Genomic DNA, 22,935 nt, shown 5'->3' on the forward strand with positions numbered 1-22,935 from the left:
AGGAACTCCATTGACAGTTTTTTTTTTAGTTTTTTTTGCAAGGCAATTGGGGTTAAGTGACTTGCCCAAGGCCACACAACTAGGTAATTATTAAGTGTCTGAGGCCAGATTTGAACTCAGGTACTCCTGACTCCAGGGCCGGTGCTCTATCCTCTGCGCCACCTAGCCACCCCCACTGATAGTATTTTATACTTGGTTTCAATATACTTGATTTAATTTGGAATCCTGTCTTTCCTTATTTCCATTTCCATTATTTCCATTTAAAAAGAATATTCTGAGAAGGTGCCCATAGATATCTGCAGATTGCTGTAGATGGCCATATTACAAAAAAATTTTAAAAACCTTGTCAAGTCATTTAATATGCAGAAAAATTTTCCATCACTTCCCTACAAGCTTATGGACAAATCCAACATTCATCATTTGACCTTTAGTGAATTCCAGTGTCTTTGTTGGCTTTTAAGGGGAGGATGTAAGTTTAGCATGAAGTGGATAATAGCATATGAATACACAGATACAAGTCATCAAGAAGTGGTATTCAGACAATTTCTGGATCATCACTTACCATTCTCTTGATAGGTACAGAAACAGATAGCCTAGTAGAATGGAAGCAATATTGAATGTGAACAGAGTTCATAAGGGACCCTGAAGTAATTATTTAATCTCCTTTCAAAATGGCAGGCTTGATCCAGATGACCTATGAATTCTGATGAACCTAAATTTCCATTTCTTCCTGAATTGACAATTGTGTTAAAGGTCTCCTAGGCTTCTGAACCAGTTTAGGAAATTTGACCTTTGAAAGATTCTAACACTTTTTCTATAAACCCACTTGCTTATGGTGACTGCAGTAGCTTTGCCTATTTATATACCAAATTCTCTGAGTTACCTGGAAAGAAAAGGACTAAGATTCATTGTTAGTTACAGGCTACAGCAAGTTCCATTCATGAACTCTTGATTCTTAAGAAAATTTAAGCCAAATAAGATAATCAATGAGGTAATGACTGGGCAAGTCAACTTGAGGTGACAAGTTGCCTGTAGTGACACATTCTGCACTTTATCTGTCATCTCTGATTACATCACACCCATTTGTTAAGTTTCATCATCACAGCCCTAGGAAACATGGAGAACTAACTATACTTTTTTTTTTCCTGGAGTCACTGAGGGACTGAGAAATGGAAGTTTACAAAGTCCATGCTAGGAAGCATCAAGTCCAGAATCAAAAAGACTGGAATTTACATCTGGCATCACATTCTAGCTTTGTGACCTTAGGAAAGTCACTTTAATGTCTTTTGCCTCAGTTTCCTTACCTGTAAAATGAGGATAATAATAGCATCTACCAATCAGAGTTGTGAGGGTCAAATGAGATAATAATTGTAAGGCATAGTGTCTCTCACAAAGTAAGCATTATATGCTATTAATTGTCATTTTTAATATGATGAGATTATTATCTTCCTGTCTACAAAGTACCACACACCTGATTCTAGAGGTGCAGCTTGCTTCTAACAGCTAACATTAGAATTCATTGATCCCAGGTGGCTAGGTGGCATAATGGATAGAGCACCAGCCCTGGAGTCAGGAGTACCTGAGTTCAAATTTGATCTCAGACACGTAATAATTACCTAGATGTGTGGCCTTGGACAAGCCACTTAACCCCATTTGCCTTGCAAAAACCTTAAAAAAAAAAGAATTCATTGATCTAAATTCTAAACTTTTAATTTGTTTATAAAATTGAAGGGAACTGAGGAACATATGTTTAAGATAGCAAATACCTCACAGTAATAGCCATAGAATGTGAATGATGAAAGGGACCTTGGAAGCCATGTAATCTAATGAAATTTTTAGAAAGAAGAAAGTCTAGGAGGAAAAAAAAGAAAGTCTAAACTAACAAAGGCCAAAAGTTTTATTCACATTCTAGCAGAGAATAAGGAACTGGACCAAAATGAAAACCTGTATCTCCTAGCACATGTGCTAGAAGCCAATATATATTGCCATGAAAAATCACTTTTCTATCTCTCTTTCTCTTCTGTCATTTAATTGAGGAATCCAAATTCTCTGAAATAATGTTCCCTTTGGTCATTCACTGAACTGCCCAGGGCTTACCTCTAAATTGATGGGTTTGGACAAAATAAGCTCTGAGTTCCTAACCTACTTTACATCTATGATATTTAAAATACTTTGTATATGCTAAGAATATTAATGATTGGGAAAAACTGGTATAGTTATAAGAAATGACCTTTCAATAAATATTAGTTTAATGTAGGGATTCATAATGAGGGATTTGCAAATTTTAAAAATATCCATATATTTATAATTATATTTCAGTATAATTGCTTTCCTTTATAATCCAAATTATTTTATTTTAGTAACATTATTTGAGAAGATATCTAAAAAACTTCACCAAACTTCATTCATAAAGGGATCACACCACTCAAAAAGGTTAAGAACCCCTAGATGTTATGGTATCTCCTTTAAAATTGACAGTCTCTCCATCATCAGTTCCTAGCTCTTTCCTTTTTCTTCCTTAAGTATTTTTCTCTTTTTAAAGGTTGGACTTATGATTTATCCACAATGGGACCTCCTAACAAGAATTCCATTGACAACAGAGATCATTTACCTTGTAACTGGGTTATTTAGAGTTAAGTTGACTTACCTAGAATCACCTAGTGAGTATGTGGAAGAGGTAGGATCCTAACCTGAGTCTGAATCCTCCTGAGTTTCAGGCTAGTTCTCCATTCACTAAGTCCCTTGTGTCTCCAGCTTTCAGGGTTTTTTTTTTTTTTAGTTTTTTGCAAGGCAAATGGGGTTAAGTGGCTTGCCCAAGGCCACACAGCTAGGTAATTAATAAGTGTCTGAGACCAGATTTGAACCCAGGTACTGCTGACTCCAAGGCCAGTGCTTTATCCACTACGCCATGATTTTTCTTCCTTTTTGGTCATCCACATTTTTTATTTTCCTTCTTTTGATCCTCATCACGTGACAATTCATGATTCCTCCAATGTCCTTAATTCCTTCCCCATTTGCAGACTGAAGCCCCTTCTTATCCATGAAATTTTTGCTCTGATTTTTCATAAATTTTCTAGAGAGGCCCCAACCTCAATGTTGAAGTTTTCTTCTCACTCTTTTCATATATTGAGATAATCAGGCATTATAGGAGGTATAGACATCTATCCTGCTTCTTGTCCATTGCCTTTTTTTTTGGTATAATAATAATGATGATAAAAATAGCTATTATCATCATTCATCTAGTACTTCAAGATTTGAAATATGCTTTACAAATATTACATTACTTACATTACTCATAACAACCCAGGAAGGTAGATGTGGAGAAACCAAGCTAAGGAGGTCTAAAGTGACCTACCAGGGGCAGCTAGGTGGTGCAGTAGATAAAGCACAGGCCCTGGGTCAGGAGGACCTGAGTTCAAATCCGGTCTCAGATACTTAATTGCCTAGCTGTGTGTCCTTGGGCAAGTCACTTAACCCCATTGCTTTAAATAAATAAAAAAATAAAATAAAGTGAACTACCTTAAGTCACACAGCTAGTAAGTGTTTTAGACTGGATTTGAACTCAAGTTTTCCTAACTTTAGACCTAGTAGTCTAATCTGCACTGTGACACCTAGTTGCTTTTTAGGCTATTTATCACGTATAAGTCACCCTTGTTAAAATATTATCTATAATGGGGACAGCTAGGTGGTGCAGTGAATAAAGCACTGGCCCTGGAGTCAGGTACCTGGGTTCAAATCTATAATGAATCTGAATCCATTGTCCTTCCCATTCTTTGTAACTTTGGTTTCATTGAAAAGGCATTTGTTAAATGCCCACAATGTATATGACATTGTGCCAGGTGCTAGGGATGCAAAGATAAAAATATCAATTATCGCTGAAGTGAAGAAATTTCTGTTGTGGTGTGCAACCACAATCTGAATAGGCAATTTGAGGAGGAAAGGAGATCTCACCACTGAAAGACTGGGGGAGAGACTGAGCCTAAGCAAAGTTGTATAGGAAGATAAATGATTCTGAAATGCAAGATGAATAAGATAATGCATTCCAGGCCTGATGGAAGGTGGAATTTCAAGCATGAAGAATATCTACTAGTGCCTTTAGGCAGACTTTTGAGAGCATGGATAGAAGTGATATGAAATGTCTTGAAAAGGTGGTTAGAACAAAATTGTGAAGAACCTCAGTCATCTTCTATAATTTGTATTTTTATCTTTGAAGGAGTAGGGAGCCATAGAATGTTTTTGTGTAGAGGGAGTGTTATATTCAGATCTGTACCTTAGGAAGATGAGGTTGGTAATGGTCTGGTTGATGGGTTAGAAGAGGAAAAAGGTGGGCAGGAAGAAGAAATAAGAAAATAGGATCCAAGTCATAAGAAGGACTATATCCTTCTGAGAGATTGGAACAAAGGAAAAGAGAATAAGTTTAAAAGACTTGAGAGAAATAGGCAGCTGTTCTCAACCATTTCAGACAAGTAGAATGTATAGTCATGTGCAATGCAAGGGTTCTGTGGGTGGTACAGAAGACAACATGGGACAGAGGAAAGAGTTTTGAAATCGGGATCAAAACATTTGGGTTGAAATCCCAGTTCTGTCATGATATACCTGTGTATCTTTGGGCAAATAGCTTCCCTTCTTGATTCTCCAATTCCTTCTCGATGGTCTCAAATCTTTTGATTCAAGGGGGAATATGGATTTGAAACAAATATTAGATGGTATATGTTAGAGATTAAATGAGGGGAAGCATAAACAGATGACTAAGGAAAAGTGAGGTAGGTAGACTTTAAATTTGTAGTAGACTCCTCAAGAAGAATTTAGTAGCATAGAAATAGGAGGAGCAGGGATGAGAATTAGTTCGAACTGGACTTGCTGTCTTTCAGGAAACAAACAATGAAAAGGTAATGGGGCAGTGGATTCAAGGAAAGGACATAGTGCATAAATAAATTGATTAGCACTTGGATCTAGTCTATGAAGGTAAGAAAATCAGGTTATAACAGAACAAAAAAACAGGAAGAGGAAAAAGGAGGGTTTTTTTTTTTTCCAAGATTATATTTTTCCAGTACTTATAGTCATGTAATAACCTTGGAAGAACATTGATGGAAATGTCTCTCCCATTGATCCATTTATAGAATTGGTCATGTTTTTGCTATATATGTTCCTTCCATCAGTACTGATTGAAAACCCTCTCTAACATAATCTATGGTCTTTCTAAATTGTTGTGACCAAAAGTCAAACAACAACAACAAAAAAAAAAAAATCAGTGGATTTCTGGTTACAAATGTCTTCAAACTTAGGTTGTCTCCCGGGTGACAGATAGGTGGTCTGTAGGTGGGCTCATATTCAAAGCCTTGCTAGCTTAAGAGGCTTATCTTTTTTTTTTGACCTTCAAAAATATACATATCTTATCCATACAGTAAAGCATCAGGGAAGGACTTAAGCAGAGGTTTTTTTGTTTTGGAGGGGTTTTTTTTTTTAGGTTTTTGCAAGGCAATGGGGTAAAGTGGCTTGCCCAAGGCCACAGGGCTAGGTGATTACTGTACTCCTGACTCCAGGGCCAGTACTCTAACCACTGCACCACCTAGCTGCCCCTAAGCAGAGGTTTTTATTCTTTTGGGATCTTAGATTTCAAATTAGAAGGGACTCTAAAGGCCTCTCCATTTTACAAATCAGGAGAGACCTAAGGAATTCAAGTTACTTGATTGGGGTCATGCAGGCAAAGGAGAGCTAGAATTCAAATTCAAGTGTTACCTCCCAGTTCAGTATCCTTTCCATGGTATTGCGCTTCAAGTATTCAGGACTATGTGAACATCACATTCCATTTCACTACTGCAGATTGCAGCTCCTACACAAGTTGGCAGATGATTTTTGTGAATTGATGCAGACAAAATATAATGTCATCCTCTTGAGTCCAATGTGGCATAGACTCCTTCCATATTGTCTAGGCTGGCTGGCCCTCAGATGACAGACTTTTTCTCATATCTTGAGAAAACAAAGCCTTTTATAAAGTGGTTAATTGAGAGACTTTATGTAATTAATTCACATTCATGGGAAAATCCAATGTAGAATACAAAATAGACAGCTTTGTGTACAGGAAGACCTAGTTTTAACTCCTGCTTTTGAAACACACGATCTTTGTACAGATGAACAAACCAATTAAACCTTAGACCTCAGATTGCTACCAAGACATAAACTACAGGTGTTAGAGAAGATGAACTTCTATGGCATTGGAAGGAATTCCTGAAAGTTTGAGCAGAGATACAATAACTTTTAGGCATGTATGTGTGTGTATGTATATAAAAATAAACATATACATGTATGTACACACACATACATGCCTAAAAGTTATTGTATCTCTGCTCAAACTTTCATATGTGTGTACATATTTATATAATGTCTATCTTATATGTGCATTTGAAGCATTATTAAATGCAGTATTAAATGCGAATGTAAATAATAATAGCCAGGGGGGTAGTTAGGTGGGGCAGTGAATAGAGCACAGGCCCTGGAGTCAGGAGGTACTGAGTTCAAATCCAACCTTAGACACTTAATAATTACCTAGCTGTGTGACCTTGGGCAAGTCACTTAACCCCATTGCCTTGCAAAAAATAATAATAACAGCCAGCATTTAAACAAAACTTTTAAAGTTGGCAAAATGTTTTTAAAAGTATCTCATTTTGTACTCACGACAGCCTTGGAAAATAGCTTCACTATCTTCATTTTATGTTAAAGAAGGAAAATTGAGGCTAAATGACATGCTCAGTGTTTAAAGTCGGATTTGAACTTTGGAATTCCTGACTGCAGGTCCGTAATTTTATTAAAGAAACAACTTCATGTACATATATTACATGCAAACAATTATATATTGATATTTGATATTAAATGTTTATCTGATATATAAGTAACCATATATAATATTTAATAGATTACAAAATGTCATACTTCTGCATATCATTATAAGAGTAGTAATGCAGCACAGTGAATTAAGTGATCTTGTGTTCAGCAAGACTTAGCTTCAACTTAACATATATATAAAATATGTAATATTACATATTACAATTACATGTATATATATGCATAAATATGTATGTGTAAATATGTATATACAGTGTTACTCTTAATGGGGTTTTTTGGTGGTAAGTCAGTCTTCAATATGGTAAGTAGCTCTTTTGCTGAGTACAAAAGGACTGAATTTTTTTAGCATTGTTACCAAGAAATATTCATATTGATCATCTGAGTTAATTTTTTCCATGTTGAATTAATTTTGATTTACATTTTTCTTTGTCTAGTTTATAACATCATTCGAGTTTCAACATGCTTTTGTTGTTGATGTTTTTCTGTTAACAAATATTATGGGGCGGCTAGGTGGTGCAGTGGATAGAGCACTGGCCTTGGAGTCAGGAGGACCTGGGTTCAAATCCGGTCTGAGACACTTCATAATTACCTAGCTGCGTGGCCTTGGGCAAGCCGCTTAACCCCATTGCCTTGCAAAAAAAAAAAAAAAACTAAAAAAAAATATTATGGGATGATTATACCTTGTACAGGGTCGCTTGATAGCTTCCTGGGAAGTACTTCTGGGCAAGCGCCACTTTCTACAAGTGTCCTGATGTAGCTGGGGGATATTTCCGTATTCCACAGAGGGTTGGGCATGGAGTCAGGAAAACCTACATTCAAATTTAGCCTCAGATGTTTACTACCTGTGTGATCCTGGAGAAGTCACTTAATCTCTGTTTGCCTCCATTTCCTCAAACTTTTAAATGGGGAGAATAATAATAACCTCTACCTCCCAGGATTGTTGTGAGTATCAAGTGTAATAGCCTTTGGACAGTTCCTGCCTAACCTATAATGGGCACTTAAAACATTCTTCGTTCTTTCCTTCCTTCCTTCCTTCCTTTTCACCCATCCTTCCTTCCTTCCTTCCTTCCTGATAAGGGACAACCCTTCTTCATTTTCTGTAGACGATAGATTAAAATTGTGCTACCTAAAAGTTCATCTGACTGGGTTCATTGGGTGGTAAAATACTCTGATGATGCTGTCATACTCTTTCTGCACTAGTAATAAAAGACAGTAACTTCAGAATCTGGGTCTTCATCTGGTATGTGAGAATTCCTGTGGTCAGCCAACTGAAACTTCAGAATGGTTTTCACGGTGGGAAACTGTCATCAAGAACAATTACCTGCCCAGCCTGTTCTCTTCACCACCAGATTTCCTAATCAAGAACCTCTAATTTGCAATTCCCTCCCTTGGTCCCATCCCATTGCCAGCTTTTCTTTTTCCAAGAAGAATTCTTTTCTAAAAGGAAGTGGTTTTCAACGTGCAATGAATTCCTCTGATGATTTCTGGAGACCCAGATGTCAAAATAGCATACTGGGCAAGTCACTAAACTTTCCCCAACCCTCAATTTCCTCGTTTGTAATAACAATAATATTGATAATGATAATAATAAATAGCATCAATTGCAGCAGCAATATTTGTATAGTACTGTGAGATTTACAAAGCACTCAGCATATATCTGTGATTCTCAGAACAATCTTTTCAGGTAGATAGTATTGTCATTCCCCATTTGACAGTTAAGGGCAGCTAGGGACTGACAGTAGATAGAATGCTAGTTCTGAAGTCAGGAAAATTTCAACTTCCAGAGTTAGAATTTGATCTAAGACACTTATTAGCTGTTTGCTAAGACACTTAACACCGTTTGCCTCATTTTCTTCCTCCAAAAAAGGAGCTGAGGAAGGAAATGACAAAATACTTCAGTATCTCTACCCAGAAACCCCAAATAGAGTCATGATGAATAATCAAAACAACTAAACAACACTTCACAGATGTGGAAACCTGGGACTAGTGGAGGTTTAGTGATTTTCCCAGAGTAACACAGCTAGTTAAGTAACTGTTCCATGATTTGAATGAAGATCTTTCCAACTCCAGTCCTTTGCTCTACTGAGAGGGTTACTTATCTATATATAAAATAATGGGGTCATATCCGATAGCTTTAAGGTCCCTTTTCTAGCACTGGGACCCTATGTATAATTCCATAATGTGAACTTCACAACATCCAATAAGAAAGTACAAAAAGAAAATGTGAAAGAATCTTAGGGATGTATTCACAGTTGAATCTACATCAAAAAGGAAGACTCAGATATTGTCCCACCCTTAGTTGTTCCCCTTCCATCTGAGAATTTCTTCTATATCTGAATTGCTGGTTTATCCCTGAAAGAAATAGAAAAAGTGCTGTGTTGTCCAAGTGGTCAGTTACCATTTGGTACCCAATAGTACTCCTACTAGTACTAATAGAGATGGTTGCTGTCCTTTGTTCTCAAAGAGGACCAGAACACCAGGGAGGTAATATGAAGAAATGCAAGTGAATTGGATATAAAGGAGGGAAAGCTGGGTAAAGTCACCAATCACATTCTTTCATCCAGAGCCATCGAGATCAAGTGGCCAGATATGTATCAAAACAGCTAGAAATGGCTCTGATCACAGTGGGAAAACTGTAGTAGAAAGAAAGGATCTGAGTCAGTGTTCTCCTCAGAGTTCTGGGCCACTGGCCTGTAAGGTTCTCATCCCTCCCTAACTCTCTCTAATGTGACTTGTAGAGCCAGAAGCTCAGTAGGAAGAATTCCCTCTGCAAGGCAACATGGCAGCTGAGAGGGCCAGGCCTAAAGAGTCATTCAATAATTAAATTAGGTAAGTTAGCTTAGGAAGTCTTTCTAGATGCTTAGAGAATCCCAAGTATTTGTATGGAAACACACAGTAAAGTGGAAAGAGCCCTGGATTTGACCTCATTTGCTAAGCTCAAATCCCCCCTTAGTTACTTAATACCTGTGAGATCTTGACCCAGTGATTTATACTCCCTGGCCCTCAGTTCTTCATTTCTAAAATGAGGAAGTTGGCCTCACTGGTCAATGAGGTCCCGTCTAGCTGCAATCTATAATACTTTTCCCTTGGAACTCGTTGATTCTCTAGTCTGGTTTTTTTTTTAAAAATTACCAATTAGCTAGCATTTATTCTCTCTCCTTTCCCCTCCCCATCATAGAACAATTAGCAATAAATGAATGAATGAATTAAAAAAAAATTAAAAACCTCACAACAATAAGTAAAGTCCAACAAAACCATTTGGACATTAGCAACGTCCACAGATTTTTATCTCACTCTGAATTCTAAGTCTATTTCATCTCTGGCAGGGAGCTGGTAGTTTTTTCATCTTTGGCTAGCACATTTGTCAGAATGAAGTCTTCTGAAATGTTTCTTTATAATTTCTTTCTGTCTTTCTCTTTCTTTCTGTCCGTCACTCTCTGTGTCTCTCTCCTCTCTTCTCTGTCCATCTCTGTCTCTCTGATATTAAATATATATGTAAATATATATATATATATATATACATGTGTGCAAATCTCCATCAGTCTCTCTGCTATTATTATACAAATATGCATGTGCAGTGCACATACATATATGTCTAGACATGTGCATATATATACATATATCTGTATAATGTAATTATATAGATTATTCTCTTGGTTCTGCTCACTTTGATTGGCAGCTTATTCATTGCTCCACCTGCCACTGAAGGGTCTGGAATCAGGAAGTCTCATCTTTCTATGCTCAAATCTGGCCTCAGACACTAGCTTTCTGTCTCTGGGCAGATCATTTTACCCTGTTTATCTTAGTTTTCTCATCTAATATCTTTACCAAGCAAGCCCCAGATGGAGTCACAAAGAGTAGGATATAACTGAAAAAAAATGATCAACAAAAATTAAGAGGGGAAAATTGTGCATCCTTGCTGAAGGGATTATGATTCCAAAAACTAGTCAAATTCAAGTAAACAGACAAAAGGGAAAGTGCCTTCTGGCAGCTCTTGGATATAGATATTTTTGCAAGAGAAAACCACTAAAACTGGAACACCACTTTAACAATTGGCTTCCTTCTATTTGGATTCCTTTCTTTATAATAAAAAAATCTTTTCAAACTTCTATCTCTAAGAATAAGATGAGGAGTGAGTTCATTGGGCAAACACATGCGAAGACCCTGCATTTTCTGAAGGGGGTTTTGAGGTTAAGGTCAAGGATATCATGTGACTTTCTCAGTCGCTGTAGGTTCCTAAGAACTTGGAAGCCTTTCTGAAGAACCGTGAAAACAAATTTTGTTTCACTAAGGGTAAAGTGCTTTGGAGATAAGAAAATAGAAACTGAGGCAAACAGGTTGAAGTGATCTAAGATCACAAAACTAGTAAGTACCTGGGGCCAAATTTGAACACAAGAATATAAGTCTTCCTGACTCTTGGTCCCTCAGTGGGAGGTAGTACAATGAATAAAATATCAAGCAAAGCAAGCAGAACCAAGCGATTAATTTACATAATGATTTTCCTAATGACATTATACAAACAGATGTATTTTTGTGTATATATGACTATGTATATTTGTGCATATATATAAACACATGTGTTTGTATTGTGTGTATATATTATATATATATATATATATATATATATCAGAGAAACAGATGGAGACAAAGAGAGGGAGAGAGGGACAGAGGGGAAGAGAGACAGAGAGGGATGGATTCCCTTCTTCAGGGGAAAGGAAAGACCTTGTGGAGAGGTGACTGGCATGTTGGAGGAAAGGCATGCAAGCGTTTCTATTTCCAGGACAATATTCTTTACTTTGTTGGCACAAGTTACCATTTTATAAGATTATTGAGCATCTAGACTCTTTAAGATTGTAGGTTCTTAGGGCTAGGCAAGAAGAAATAAAGGTGGAGTTAGTCATGGTGCAGAGCAGGAGACAGTGAGAGGACAGTGAGTAGTTATGAATTTAACAGAAGCATTTAAATCAAGAGGCTCCATTTTCCTTGAGTCTCCTCTCCTGTGCTTCTGTCTATGTATGTAGGTGAAGGAGAATCTGGTTCAGGTGTTTAATTTGACCAGAATTTCTGATATCCCTTGCCGGACTAAGTAGCAATTTGTCCTGTTATCCTTAAATAGAATCATGTTGCTTCCATTTAACTGTATAGTTGAACTAAATTGCCCTAATTGAGTCATTGAGGAAGACCAGACAAGCACAAACTTAATCCTTGGTTGACTTTGAGTAAATTCTTTCACCTTTAAAATGTACTTGCTGTTAAAGGTCCTGAAAAGATCATATGAGGTCATTTATATCGAGTTTTCAAATATGAAGGGTTATAGTAATTTAAAGTTCTATTGTTACCTAATCCATATATCTCTCATCTTACTTAATGCCATTGTTTCTTATGTTGTTTTATTCTATTTTTTAATTATATGCAGTTTTTATCATTCATATTTTATAATTTTTTGAGTTCCATATTTTTCTACTTCCCTTTCCCCTCCCCATGAAAAACAAGAGATCCATTATACATGGACAATCATATTTAATACAGTTCCGTTCTAATCATATTGTGAAAGAAGAATCAGAACTAAAAGGGAAAAAAGCATGAGAAAAAAGGAAAAAAAGAAATATGAAGCAAATAGTTAATGCCATTGTGATGATTCTTTGAAAATCCAGAATTGAGCTAGTTGAGGAATTGACTTTGGTATTCATAGGAGCAAAGGTTTCTAAATTAACCTAACTATGCAAAAATCATTAGGAACAAAGAAAGGGAAGGCTGGGTTCATACCTCTGGACTTAGTGAGCAAAAGAAAATAAAGAGGCTATGTGACTATGAGATTGAGTTCTCTTTGGAAACCCTAAAAGCCAAAAGGCAAAGACTTGATATTATTTGAAGCATTTGGGAGTGTGGGCCCCTAGATTTCTATAATCTTAGAGAAAGTATAAATAATAGACAAGGCAAATGAATCAGCCCCAAGGAGCAGTTCAGACTAATAATTTATGTGGGCTATGAAACTAAACACTTAGCAGTTATGGAAATGGACTTCAGGTAAGTACATTTAGCGTCTTAGGTTTAGAGTTAGAGTGAAGTATAGATGTCATCTAGTCAAAGTCACTATTTTTAGAGATAAAGAAACTAAGATCCAGGAAGATCAAATGACTAAATGAGTAGATAGTAAATATCAGGATTTGAACCTAGATCCTTTGACTCCAAAGTAAGGTCTCTCTTCTACCAGGTGCTCCCTCTAATAGTATCCCATCCATATCCATCCCTTTTCATCCTGATTCTTATCTTCATATTCTCCTGTGAACTCCCCCCCCCCATTTTAGTACTGGTCTGATGTTCCTTTTATGTAGAGAACTCCCATTTTAGAAATTCCTTGTATTTATGCCAAGTGACTACTGATATCTTTGAAAGTTTAGGTTAGATGATTATCTAGGGCCATATAGCCAGTATATAATATCAGCAGAAGAACAAGAAGTCAGGTCTTCCTGGCTCCAAGATCAGTTTTTCTATTCATTATGGCATGCTTCTCCTCAAATCTTTCCTTCATGCAAAGTTATAAATATATAAAACATAAATATTTATTATATATAACCCAAAGATATTAATATAATATATATAATATAAACATATGAAAATATTTAGCATGGCATAGTAGAGAGTCTTCTGGACTCTACACATAGATTGAAAGTCTATGCCCCCTTACTAATGAGTCTTTGACCAAGTTATGCTATCTACCTTTTCTCTAAGATTATATCCAGTTTACCCGCCATATATCCCATTGTCTGGATATCTTCTTTGTCATTAGACTGCAAACTCCTAGAGGGTAGCTACTGTTTTTGCTTCTCTTTGTATTCTCAATATGTAGCATAGTAAGTGTTTAATGAAGGTTTGCTGCTTTAACTTGATCGACATCTCTGTGTCTGTTTCTTCATCTATAAAATGAGATTAATAATAGAACTGGTCACTTAGGGCTGTTAACCAATTAGGATAGTATAGGTACATCATTTTACAAACCTTTTTAATCGTAAACCACTTGTATAATTAAGTGCTATTTGTGAGTGGGCATAGGTTTGGAGGGATTTGGTGTTCTTAGACTTAATAAAACAACGTATCTTTGCCAAAGGTTCTCAAAAGTCATTCAGTGTCAAGGATATATTCATTCATTAACCCTAATCCATCCCTTAATCCTTAATCCAACCATTAACCCTAATACTTGTCCCAAGTACTAAATTTTTCCGTTGTACATACAAGGAACTATTTCTCTTTTTTTTCAACAAAATTTTGATTTTTTTCAATTACATGCAAAGAGGGCTTCCAATATTCCTCATTTTTCAAGCTTCTGAGTTACACAATTTTCTACCACCTTCCTTTCCCTCTTTCCTCTCCAGAGCAGTAAACAATCTGATATACATTATTGTACATGTACAATCTTGCTTAACATATTTCTAAATTAGGCACGTTGTTAAAGTAGAATTAGATCTAAGGGGAAAAACATGAAAAAAGAAAAAAATAACAGAAAAGAAGTTTGAAAAAAGTGGACATAGTTTGCTTTACTCTGCATTCAGACTCCATAGTTTTTTCACTGAATGTAGCTGGCATTTTCCACAAGTCTCTCAAAATTCCCTTGATCAATGAACTGAGAGGAGTTGCATCTAACACATTGTTGCTGTTAATGTGTATAATGTTCTCAAGGTTCTTCTCACTTTACTCAGCATCAATTCATGCAAGTCTTTCCAGACTTTTCTAAAGTTTGGCCACTCATGATTTCTTACAAAGCAACTCCATAACAATCATATACTATAATTCATTTAACCATCCTCCCTTTCCAATTCCTTGAAGGGCACTATTTCTTACTGACTAGTTAGTTTAGCTAACCCTAAAAGTATCTTATTTGAACAGATGGAGAATAAAGTAGCCAGAGGTGACAAAACATTATATATGAAGACTAAATGGAAATTGAAAGTATAACAACCATAATAACAAAAATTAAACCACAGTTTACTTTAAATTGAATGAGCTTGATCCTGAGGAAGAGAGACAGGAAAATTTGTCTATGTGTCTTCTATGCAAAGAACATGAAGCATAGATCTTATTCACACTTATTTGATATTTTCTTAAAATACAGATCTAGTCATGTTACATATTATAGTGTTAAAATTTTGCTGTAACTATACTCAAAATATTCTATTTGGCATTCATAACTTGCTCCCCTCCTCCCTTTCTAGTCTTCTTATACCTTACTTCCCCATAGGTCTAGTGGTGCTGGCCTCCTGGCTATCTACAAATAAAATATTCCATCTCTTGGTTCTAAGCATTTTTTTAAAGGCACTTTCTCTATTCCACTCTGATGACTGCCCTTCCTGGCTTCCTTTCCATGCACAATAAATCCCTGCCTTTTATATATCACAACTCATCGTATTTCTAATGCCTTCTCTCTGTTAATTTCCTATGTGTACTTTATATCTTTGTTATAAATTTCTTTGCACATTGTCTCCACCATTAAATTGTGAGCTGTCTCTCTCTTCCTTGTGTATTCCTAGCATTTAGAATTTGGTTTCATTAGTCTTTACATATCTGACATAGTCCTTTGAGATTTACAAAACACCTCATATACAATCTCATTTGAGGCTCTTCACAAAGCAAATCAGATACATTCTACAAGCAGGTGCTTAATGTTCACTGATTGATTATATATATATTAACTTTTTATTTTGATTTTATTTTGATTTTTTTATTCTTTATTACTGAGTGGAAGAATAATAAGGAAGTGATTAGAATTTTTTAAAAAGTTATTAAAATTGTAAAAATAAAAATGAACACGCCTCCAAAGGAAAAAAAAAACTAAAACTATGCTATAAATATTCTCCTAGAATGAATTCAAGGAGCTCCCAAAATCATGGATAGAACCCATTCAACAATGATTCCATTTCTGTTTTGTAAAAGGGAAGATTGCAGAACCATGTGGGAGAAGTATATTGTGTTTGAGGAAATTATTAAAAATAAATCTAAGAAGCCAAATGAAAGACTTAGTAGCATTTGGATTCTATCCAAACTGGCAGTCTCAGCATTGCTGTTCCTGATAAACAGTAGTTACAACTCCAGTTTCTTTTGAGAAATTTCAAGTTCTCTTCTTTGATGATGAAAAAATTATTTTGATCCTTTCTCAGGCCCCACCTTTAGAGCAATGCTTTCTTTACTCTCTGTCCACCTCTGTTTATTGTTGTTGTTATATTTGGGTTTTTTGTTTGTTTCTCTATTTTAGATTTGGGGTTATATAGTGGAAAGAACCCTGGGCTGGGAAATTAAGGGTCATCTTCTAATTCCAGTTCCATCACCAACACAACCACACAGCATGGGGGTAGCTGTTCTACTTTAACCTTTTGTTTTTTAAGTTCTGTAACTGCAAAATGAAGACTTTCAGTCTTTATGTTCCATGATCTTAGACATTTTTGAGTCAAATCATCATTTTAGGGTTGGAAGGGACCTTTGAGGTCACATAGAGTTCAGCAATGAGGCCCAAAGTGAAGGGATTTGCCCAAAGTCATACAAGTGGACAGGAGGGAATGCAGGTTTTGAACTCAGGTCCTCCAATTCTATATCCTTTTCTCTCGAACCAGGCAGCCTCCTAAATAACTAACTATGGATATATTTATTTTGACTAAAAGTGATTCCTTGAGGCAGGGAAATGGGGTAGATACATTATTGGGCTTGGAATCAGGAATACCTGGGTTTAAAGCCTTCCCTTGAAATGTGCTGGCTATATAACTCTGGGCAAGTCATTTACATACTCTATAACTTTAGGACTTATCTGCTAAATCAAAAAAAAATTGGTATATTTGTTGGCTCAAGTTCTAACACTGTTAGAATCACAGAACCTTCACAAATTTAGTTAAAAATCTATTCTAAATTTGAAAGTTTCAGTTTGTGAAGCAGCATATATCACAATTTGAGTAGTAAATAATTCAAGAATATTTGAAATAGCTTAAGGAGGGGGAACACAGGAAAGACCTCCATTACTAAGGAATAAAAGGGATTGTTAATTTTGCAGTGTTACTTTTTAAACTAACTATTCTAGGGGTGGCTAGGTGGCACAGTGGATGGAGCACCACCCCTGGAGTCAGGAGTACCCGAGTTCATATCTGGCCTCAGACAATAATTACCTAGCTGTGTGGCCTTGGGCAAGCCACTTAACCCCATCTGCCCTGTAAAAACCTAAAAAAAATAAAAAAAAATTTAAAAAAATAACTAACTATTCTATATTACTATTACTTAATATACTTTCAAATTACATTTTTTAAAAATTATTCCCCTAAGAATAGGGCTATTATTCTATTAGAGTATTTATCTCTTGTTTTTCCTTCAATTTCCATTCTCAAAATAATAAACAAATTTCTGAGTAAAAATACTAAGAACAAAGTTTAATGTGAATTAGGTTAGGAGTCTAACTCAAAGTGAAAACTATTCTGAAGTTATAAAACCCTCAAGGGTGCCATGAAGTCAATATTAATGGAAGGCTCAAGTTAAAATTAGACTTAATCCAGATCTTTGCCCCTCAATTTCATTAGAATCTTTAAATGGCTGTCACAGACCTTTGAGATTTGCAAAGTGCTTCACACAGTCTCATTTGAGACTTCATAAGACAAATGAGAGAAATTCTACAAGTGCCATAGAATTGATTGATAGAACGTAAACTACTTGAAGCCAAAAACTCTTTTTGTCTATTTATTTGTAGCCTTGGCAATGGATTGGATACATGTTCTTTCCATTTTTGTTTTATAATAATTGGCCCATGGTAATAGTAGCTTATAAGCAACAAAGCAGGTTCTATAATTGTGAATTCAAGCATAAGAGAGATTGGGGAGGAGGGGACAATGGATTTCAATAGAATAGGTTAGAATAGGTTCCTTTTTGGAATCTTATGTATTTTATTCTATGCATTTAAAGCATTATCCTAACTGCCAAAGGGGTCCATGATAAAATGAAGGTAAAGAATGTTTGACTCAGAGAAAGGATAAAATAGTTTTTGTTGTGGTTTGTGGTACATTCTAGTGGGTAACACCCTGGATTGGAGACAGAAGACTTTTGGATTTAATTTCTGAATCTCCTGCAAATTGTCTGTATTATTTTAATTAGATTGCTTTCCATCTGTTGATTATTCTCACTTGGTCCTACACACACGCACACATATAAATGTGTGTGTGTGTGTGTGTATAGAGAGAGAGAGAGAGAAAGAGAGAGAGAGAGAGAGCATTTCCATGATCTCCCCCTTTAAATTGTGTACTCCCAGAGAGAGGAGACTGACTTCCCTTTCTTTGTATCCCCAGAGCTTAGCACAGATCCTTGAACTTAGTAAGAATATATTGACTTTTGACTATAGGATCAGAATTAATCAATGAAACCAAGAATTGATTATCCTCACTGTTACTTAACCAGTTACTTAACCTCTGTGGTCTTCAGTAATCTCCATCTATACAATCAAGAAACTAGAACAAAAGTATCATGACTTGCATTAAGATTCCTATGACCATTCTATAGAATGGAAAGAATACTGGATTTGACAAAAAAGGAGAGGAGATCCCATCAATATCAGAGATTCCAATCAGAGATCATATTTTCTCCATGTAAGGAGAAACACAACCAACCACAATTTTCCACCCTCAGAGATGAGCAAACTGATTTAACCATGATCATAGAGTCAGAATGTATATTAAAACCATTTCTTTTCTGACTTTGTAATCAATCCATCCAGCCTCCATACCACCCTGTCTCTACTGTGTCCATTCTCTGGTGGTGACAATGGTTTGGCCTTTTGGAACAAAGAACCAATTCTTGGTTTCATTGATTAATTCTGATTATTTTTATACTGCTTCAGGGCACATTGTCATCAAAACTCAGGGAGATAGTATAGAGTATAAATACTAATATTTCATTTTCTAGACACTCAGATAAAAACTCAAAGAAGGGGAAAATAGTCCACTCATGGTCCACAAGATGCAAAGTCAAGATTCAAACTTGGATCATTTGACTTCAAACCCAACACTTTTTTTCCATTAATTATTCATCATGTCGACTGTTTTGCCCAGCCTGTGATAGTCTTCTGAGCTCAAATTCATCTGACTCGACCTACTGTATCTTAACTCCAACATAGTGATGCCATGTTGGTCGTCTTTGAGAACAAAGTCAATTGTCATTCAGCAACCATTTATTATCTTCTATGTTTAAAGCATAGAGATCTCTTCATTATTCTTTCAATGACTAGACCATAGCAGCTTCTTTCTTTTTCTTCTTTGCTTTTCCAGAGATTTCCAGGCATCATTTCTGATTTTTCTATGCAATGGAATTAACCACATCACCAAGACAAATGTGTTACCATGTACATAAAAGACGACAATAGTTAACATTTTTATGTCACTTTATTTGTGCTAATTATGAGATAAGCATTTTACAATTATTATCTCATTGGCTGCTCAGAATAACTCTGGGGGTTAGATGTTATTATCATTCCCATTTTTATAGATGAGTGAACTGAGGCAAACAGGTTAAGTTATTTGCTCAATATTACACAGTATCCAAGGCAAGATTTAAATCCAGATCTTCATGACTCCAGGTCCAGGTCTCTGTCCTCTATGTACCACTGAGTTTCAAAGGCAGCTAGCCTTTGTGAAAACCTTACCATTTCTGAATCACATCTCCATTAAATATTGCTTTAAATACCCCCTCAAGGCTCTCTTTCTTCTGGTATTCTATAGAAGGGGTTCAAAATAGAGAGATGAGTAGGGAAAATAGAGCATGTGAGAAGGTACCTCTCATTATTCCATAGTTAGTGTTACTTCATTGCCTATGTCATGATTATAAATTTTAAAAGAAATATATATATATATATATATATATATAAATTTTAAAATGCAGCATTTAATGAGAAAAACGTTTTCCTTAAATATTTCAAAGTTCAAATGCATCAATAATTTTATTGACAAGGGCATTACCTCAATGATAAATGAAGCAACTCTTTCCATGCCCACCAATCTTGAAGGATTCTTGTCAATGCCCTCCTGGCCAGGCATTCCTCTATTTCTCCTGACAAATACATGATATTATTGAAGAACAAATTATTTTTACAGCCACAGTTTTCCTGGAGTTCTGGAAAAGGAGGAGAGCTGTGTTGACCTATGACTGGGACCTTATTGACTGGGAAGAAGAAGAGGTAAGCACTGATGAAATTAGCAATTTGTGTGCCTATAACATATCCATTTGGGAGAGAGTCATGATCATAATGCAGAAAACAGTCTGAATCATGGTGAAGTTTCACGAGGAATGGGGCGGCCTGGCCAGTGCATCCACAAGAGCTGAGAGGGAAGGTAAGCACCAGAGAGGGGTTCCATGTCAATTAGACTCTGAGAAAACTATCACACCCCAGGAAGGATAGTAACTTTGAAGATAAAGTATACCACCTCCATATTGGTATCTTGGGACTAAACCCCAGTTACCAAATATAATTATGTGTTCCAAAGATAAAACATCACAGAAAAAAGATAGAAGTGAGCTCACACTGGTATCATAAAGTTGTTTAAGTTTATGATTCCCTAATGGATAGACTTTCACATGAATATAGATATTTCTAAAGAATTTAGCAATGAGTGTAAGAGTACCATTGACTTCCATTCAGTGAACATCTTTTGCAGTTATATTAACTGAAATCACAGTTGGACATTATTATTAAGAAATTCAAATGGTAGAGATGGCAACTGTATTTGTGGATAGTAACAAAAACGGTAACAACAATAGCAGCTGTCTTTCACTATCTAAGAAGACCATGACATCAAGTGAATGATGGTATGGTTTGCATATAAGATTGATGAAAGTGAGGTGGTGGTGTGCAAAGATGCTATTCTCACTAATCCCTGGGAGTCACTGGCCTCATATAGATCCGAATAGTTGGCGATCAATGGATGACTTTGACTTTTTAGGGTCAGCTCTCTCCATGTCACCAAGTCTCTTGGACAGTATGATATCATCTCTCAATAGTCTAATCATCAACATGGTAATATTGTGGTGCTAAACTTTTGACAGTACCATAAAGCTAACCTGTTTCTCAGTGAGTGGTCTCATCATCAATACATGAATGGAATAACATAACATATTCTATATTTTTCCAGTTTTTACCTTATGAAATGTTGATATAAATGAAAAGTTTCTTGAATACGTGGAGGCTATTTTAAGAAACAGGTGATGTGGTTTAAAGAATACTGGAATTTGGAGTCAGTAACCCCTGAGTTCAAATCCTTGCACATTTATTATTCGTGTGACCCTGGTCAAGTTACTTCACTTCTCTCAACCTTTGTTTATATGTATAACATGGAGATAATAATTTAATTACTGAAAAGGCTTAATATATCAAATGAGATATAATATACAATATATTAAAGCACTTTTCTATCCTTAAAGAATTATACAGATCTGTTTTTACTTGTTGGTTATTGCTATTATCATTGTTGAGAAAAGCAGTGTTATAAGTGTTTTATTTTTAAATAACTTTTGGGTTGCTCTTAAGGGTAGCTTTTGTGAAAATATTTACACAGTTCTTGACTAGCTTATTTATATTAATTAGCTCTCTCTCTCTCTCTCTCTCTCTCTCTCTCTCTCTCTCTCTCTCCTAGGAAAATGTTCGCCCCCAGTTTGAAAGAAAATATGCTCAGGTGGAAAGAGTGAATCCCATCACAGGAAAGCCTGAGCCTTACCAGCCCTTCATGGATAAACTCCTTAGGCTTATGATCTCCATATTAGGAATATTCTTAATGGTAGTATAATGTCAGAACAATAGAATTCATGACTTTCCCCCCCAAAAAAAGAGATTCTAAAGCAAAGGGAATTTGAGATCCACAAAGAATCACAATATTTCTATGCGAGCAATCATGACTATCTTATTGAATCATCCTTAAATATTCCTTATGTTACTGGGGGATTAGAAGGGGGACAGAAAAGAGACTTGTAAAGTCAAAGAATTATTCTGAGGACAGTAGTTATACTGTTTAGATTCAAGAACTCTGGAGATTTTCACTGTATGAATTAGGTGGAGGAAATGGAAATTACTTATAATACAACATTTGAATTAGAAATTAATAATAGGATTTCTATTAATAATAATAATACAACTCTATTAATAATAATTATAGTTTATAATGATTTGAATAGAGAAAGTCCTTCATTATGATTCACTTTAAAAAACATTTATTGAGCACTTGGAGTATGCAAAGCAGTATATTAGATATAGGATAAAAAAGACAAAAATGAGTTTTAATTTGCTATAATACAAACTCTTCAAGAATAGATTGAATTTCATTCTTTGGGGTTGAATTCCCAGAGCCAAGTTAAATGCATACTAGGCACTTGTGAATACTTGCTTTTACTAGAACAGGGGTATTTGTGTCTTCTTTGTGCCATGGACCCTTTAGCTGATAAACATTGGATTCTCAGATTAATGCTTTGTAATCCATAAAATAAATTTAAAAGGAAAGTATTTATACGAATGCAGCTGAGCAGTATTTGCAAAATTAGATTATTATCCATTTAAATTGAATGATGACTATGAATTCTTTTTCTAAAACATTGCATAGATTCCATATGGATCAGTTTAACTGTGAAGTGTTTAACAATATGAAGACATAACAAACTAGATTGCTTGAGATGAGAATAAAGTTTGTTATGTCTTCATCCTCAGGGAAAGCCTGTTCATCTCCCCATGACAGGGTGCTTGCTGGGTGAGGCACAAGCTTGGCAGCGATTTCACATTCTTGTCTCTCCCAATCCAGATTTCTTTGGTGCTCACCACAGTCTTTGCTGTCGTTGTTTATCGTCTCGTGGCCATGGAGCACTTTGCTTCTTTCAAGTGGTATTTTGTAAAAAAATATTGGCAGTTTGCCACATCAGGGACTGGAGTCTGCATCAACTTTGTGATCATCATGTTTCTGAATGTTGTAAGTATTAGAAATTTTTTTCTCCCTATTTGGAGGAGACAAAAATTGCTTTAACTTATCTTCATATTTATTTTATTCACATGGTCAGAAGAGAGTCATACAGTATTTTAAGCAAATAAAACTTCATGATGCA

The 22,935-nt window shown here is 35.7% G+C and overlaps 1 protein-coding gene across 1 annotated transcript in view; it reads left to right on the plus strand.

Moving 5' to 3' along the window:
- Window positions 1–22,935, plus strand: part of ANO3 (anoctamin 3) — a 230,987-nt gene that overhangs the window by 151,341 nt on the left and 56,711 nt on the right. Inside the window, exons 13-15 of the mRNA XM_074227568.1 lie at window positions 19,950–20,032; window positions 21,486–21,626; window positions 22,638–22,802. Of these exons, the coding sequence (XP_074083669.1) occupies window positions 19,950–20,032; window positions 21,486–21,626; window positions 22,638–22,802 (389 nt within the window). The remainder of the gene's footprint in view (window positions 1–19,949; window positions 20,033–21,485; window positions 21,627–22,637; window positions 22,803–22,935) is intronic.

This window comes from Macrotis lagotis, chromosome 3, assembly GCF_037893015.1.
Source record: "Macrotis lagotis isolate mMagLag1 chromosome 3, bilby.v1.9.chrom.fasta, whole genome shotgun sequence".
NCBI classification, from domain to species: domain Eukaryota; kingdom Metazoa; phylum Chordata; class Mammalia; order Peramelemorphia; family Peramelidae; genus Macrotis; species Macrotis lagotis.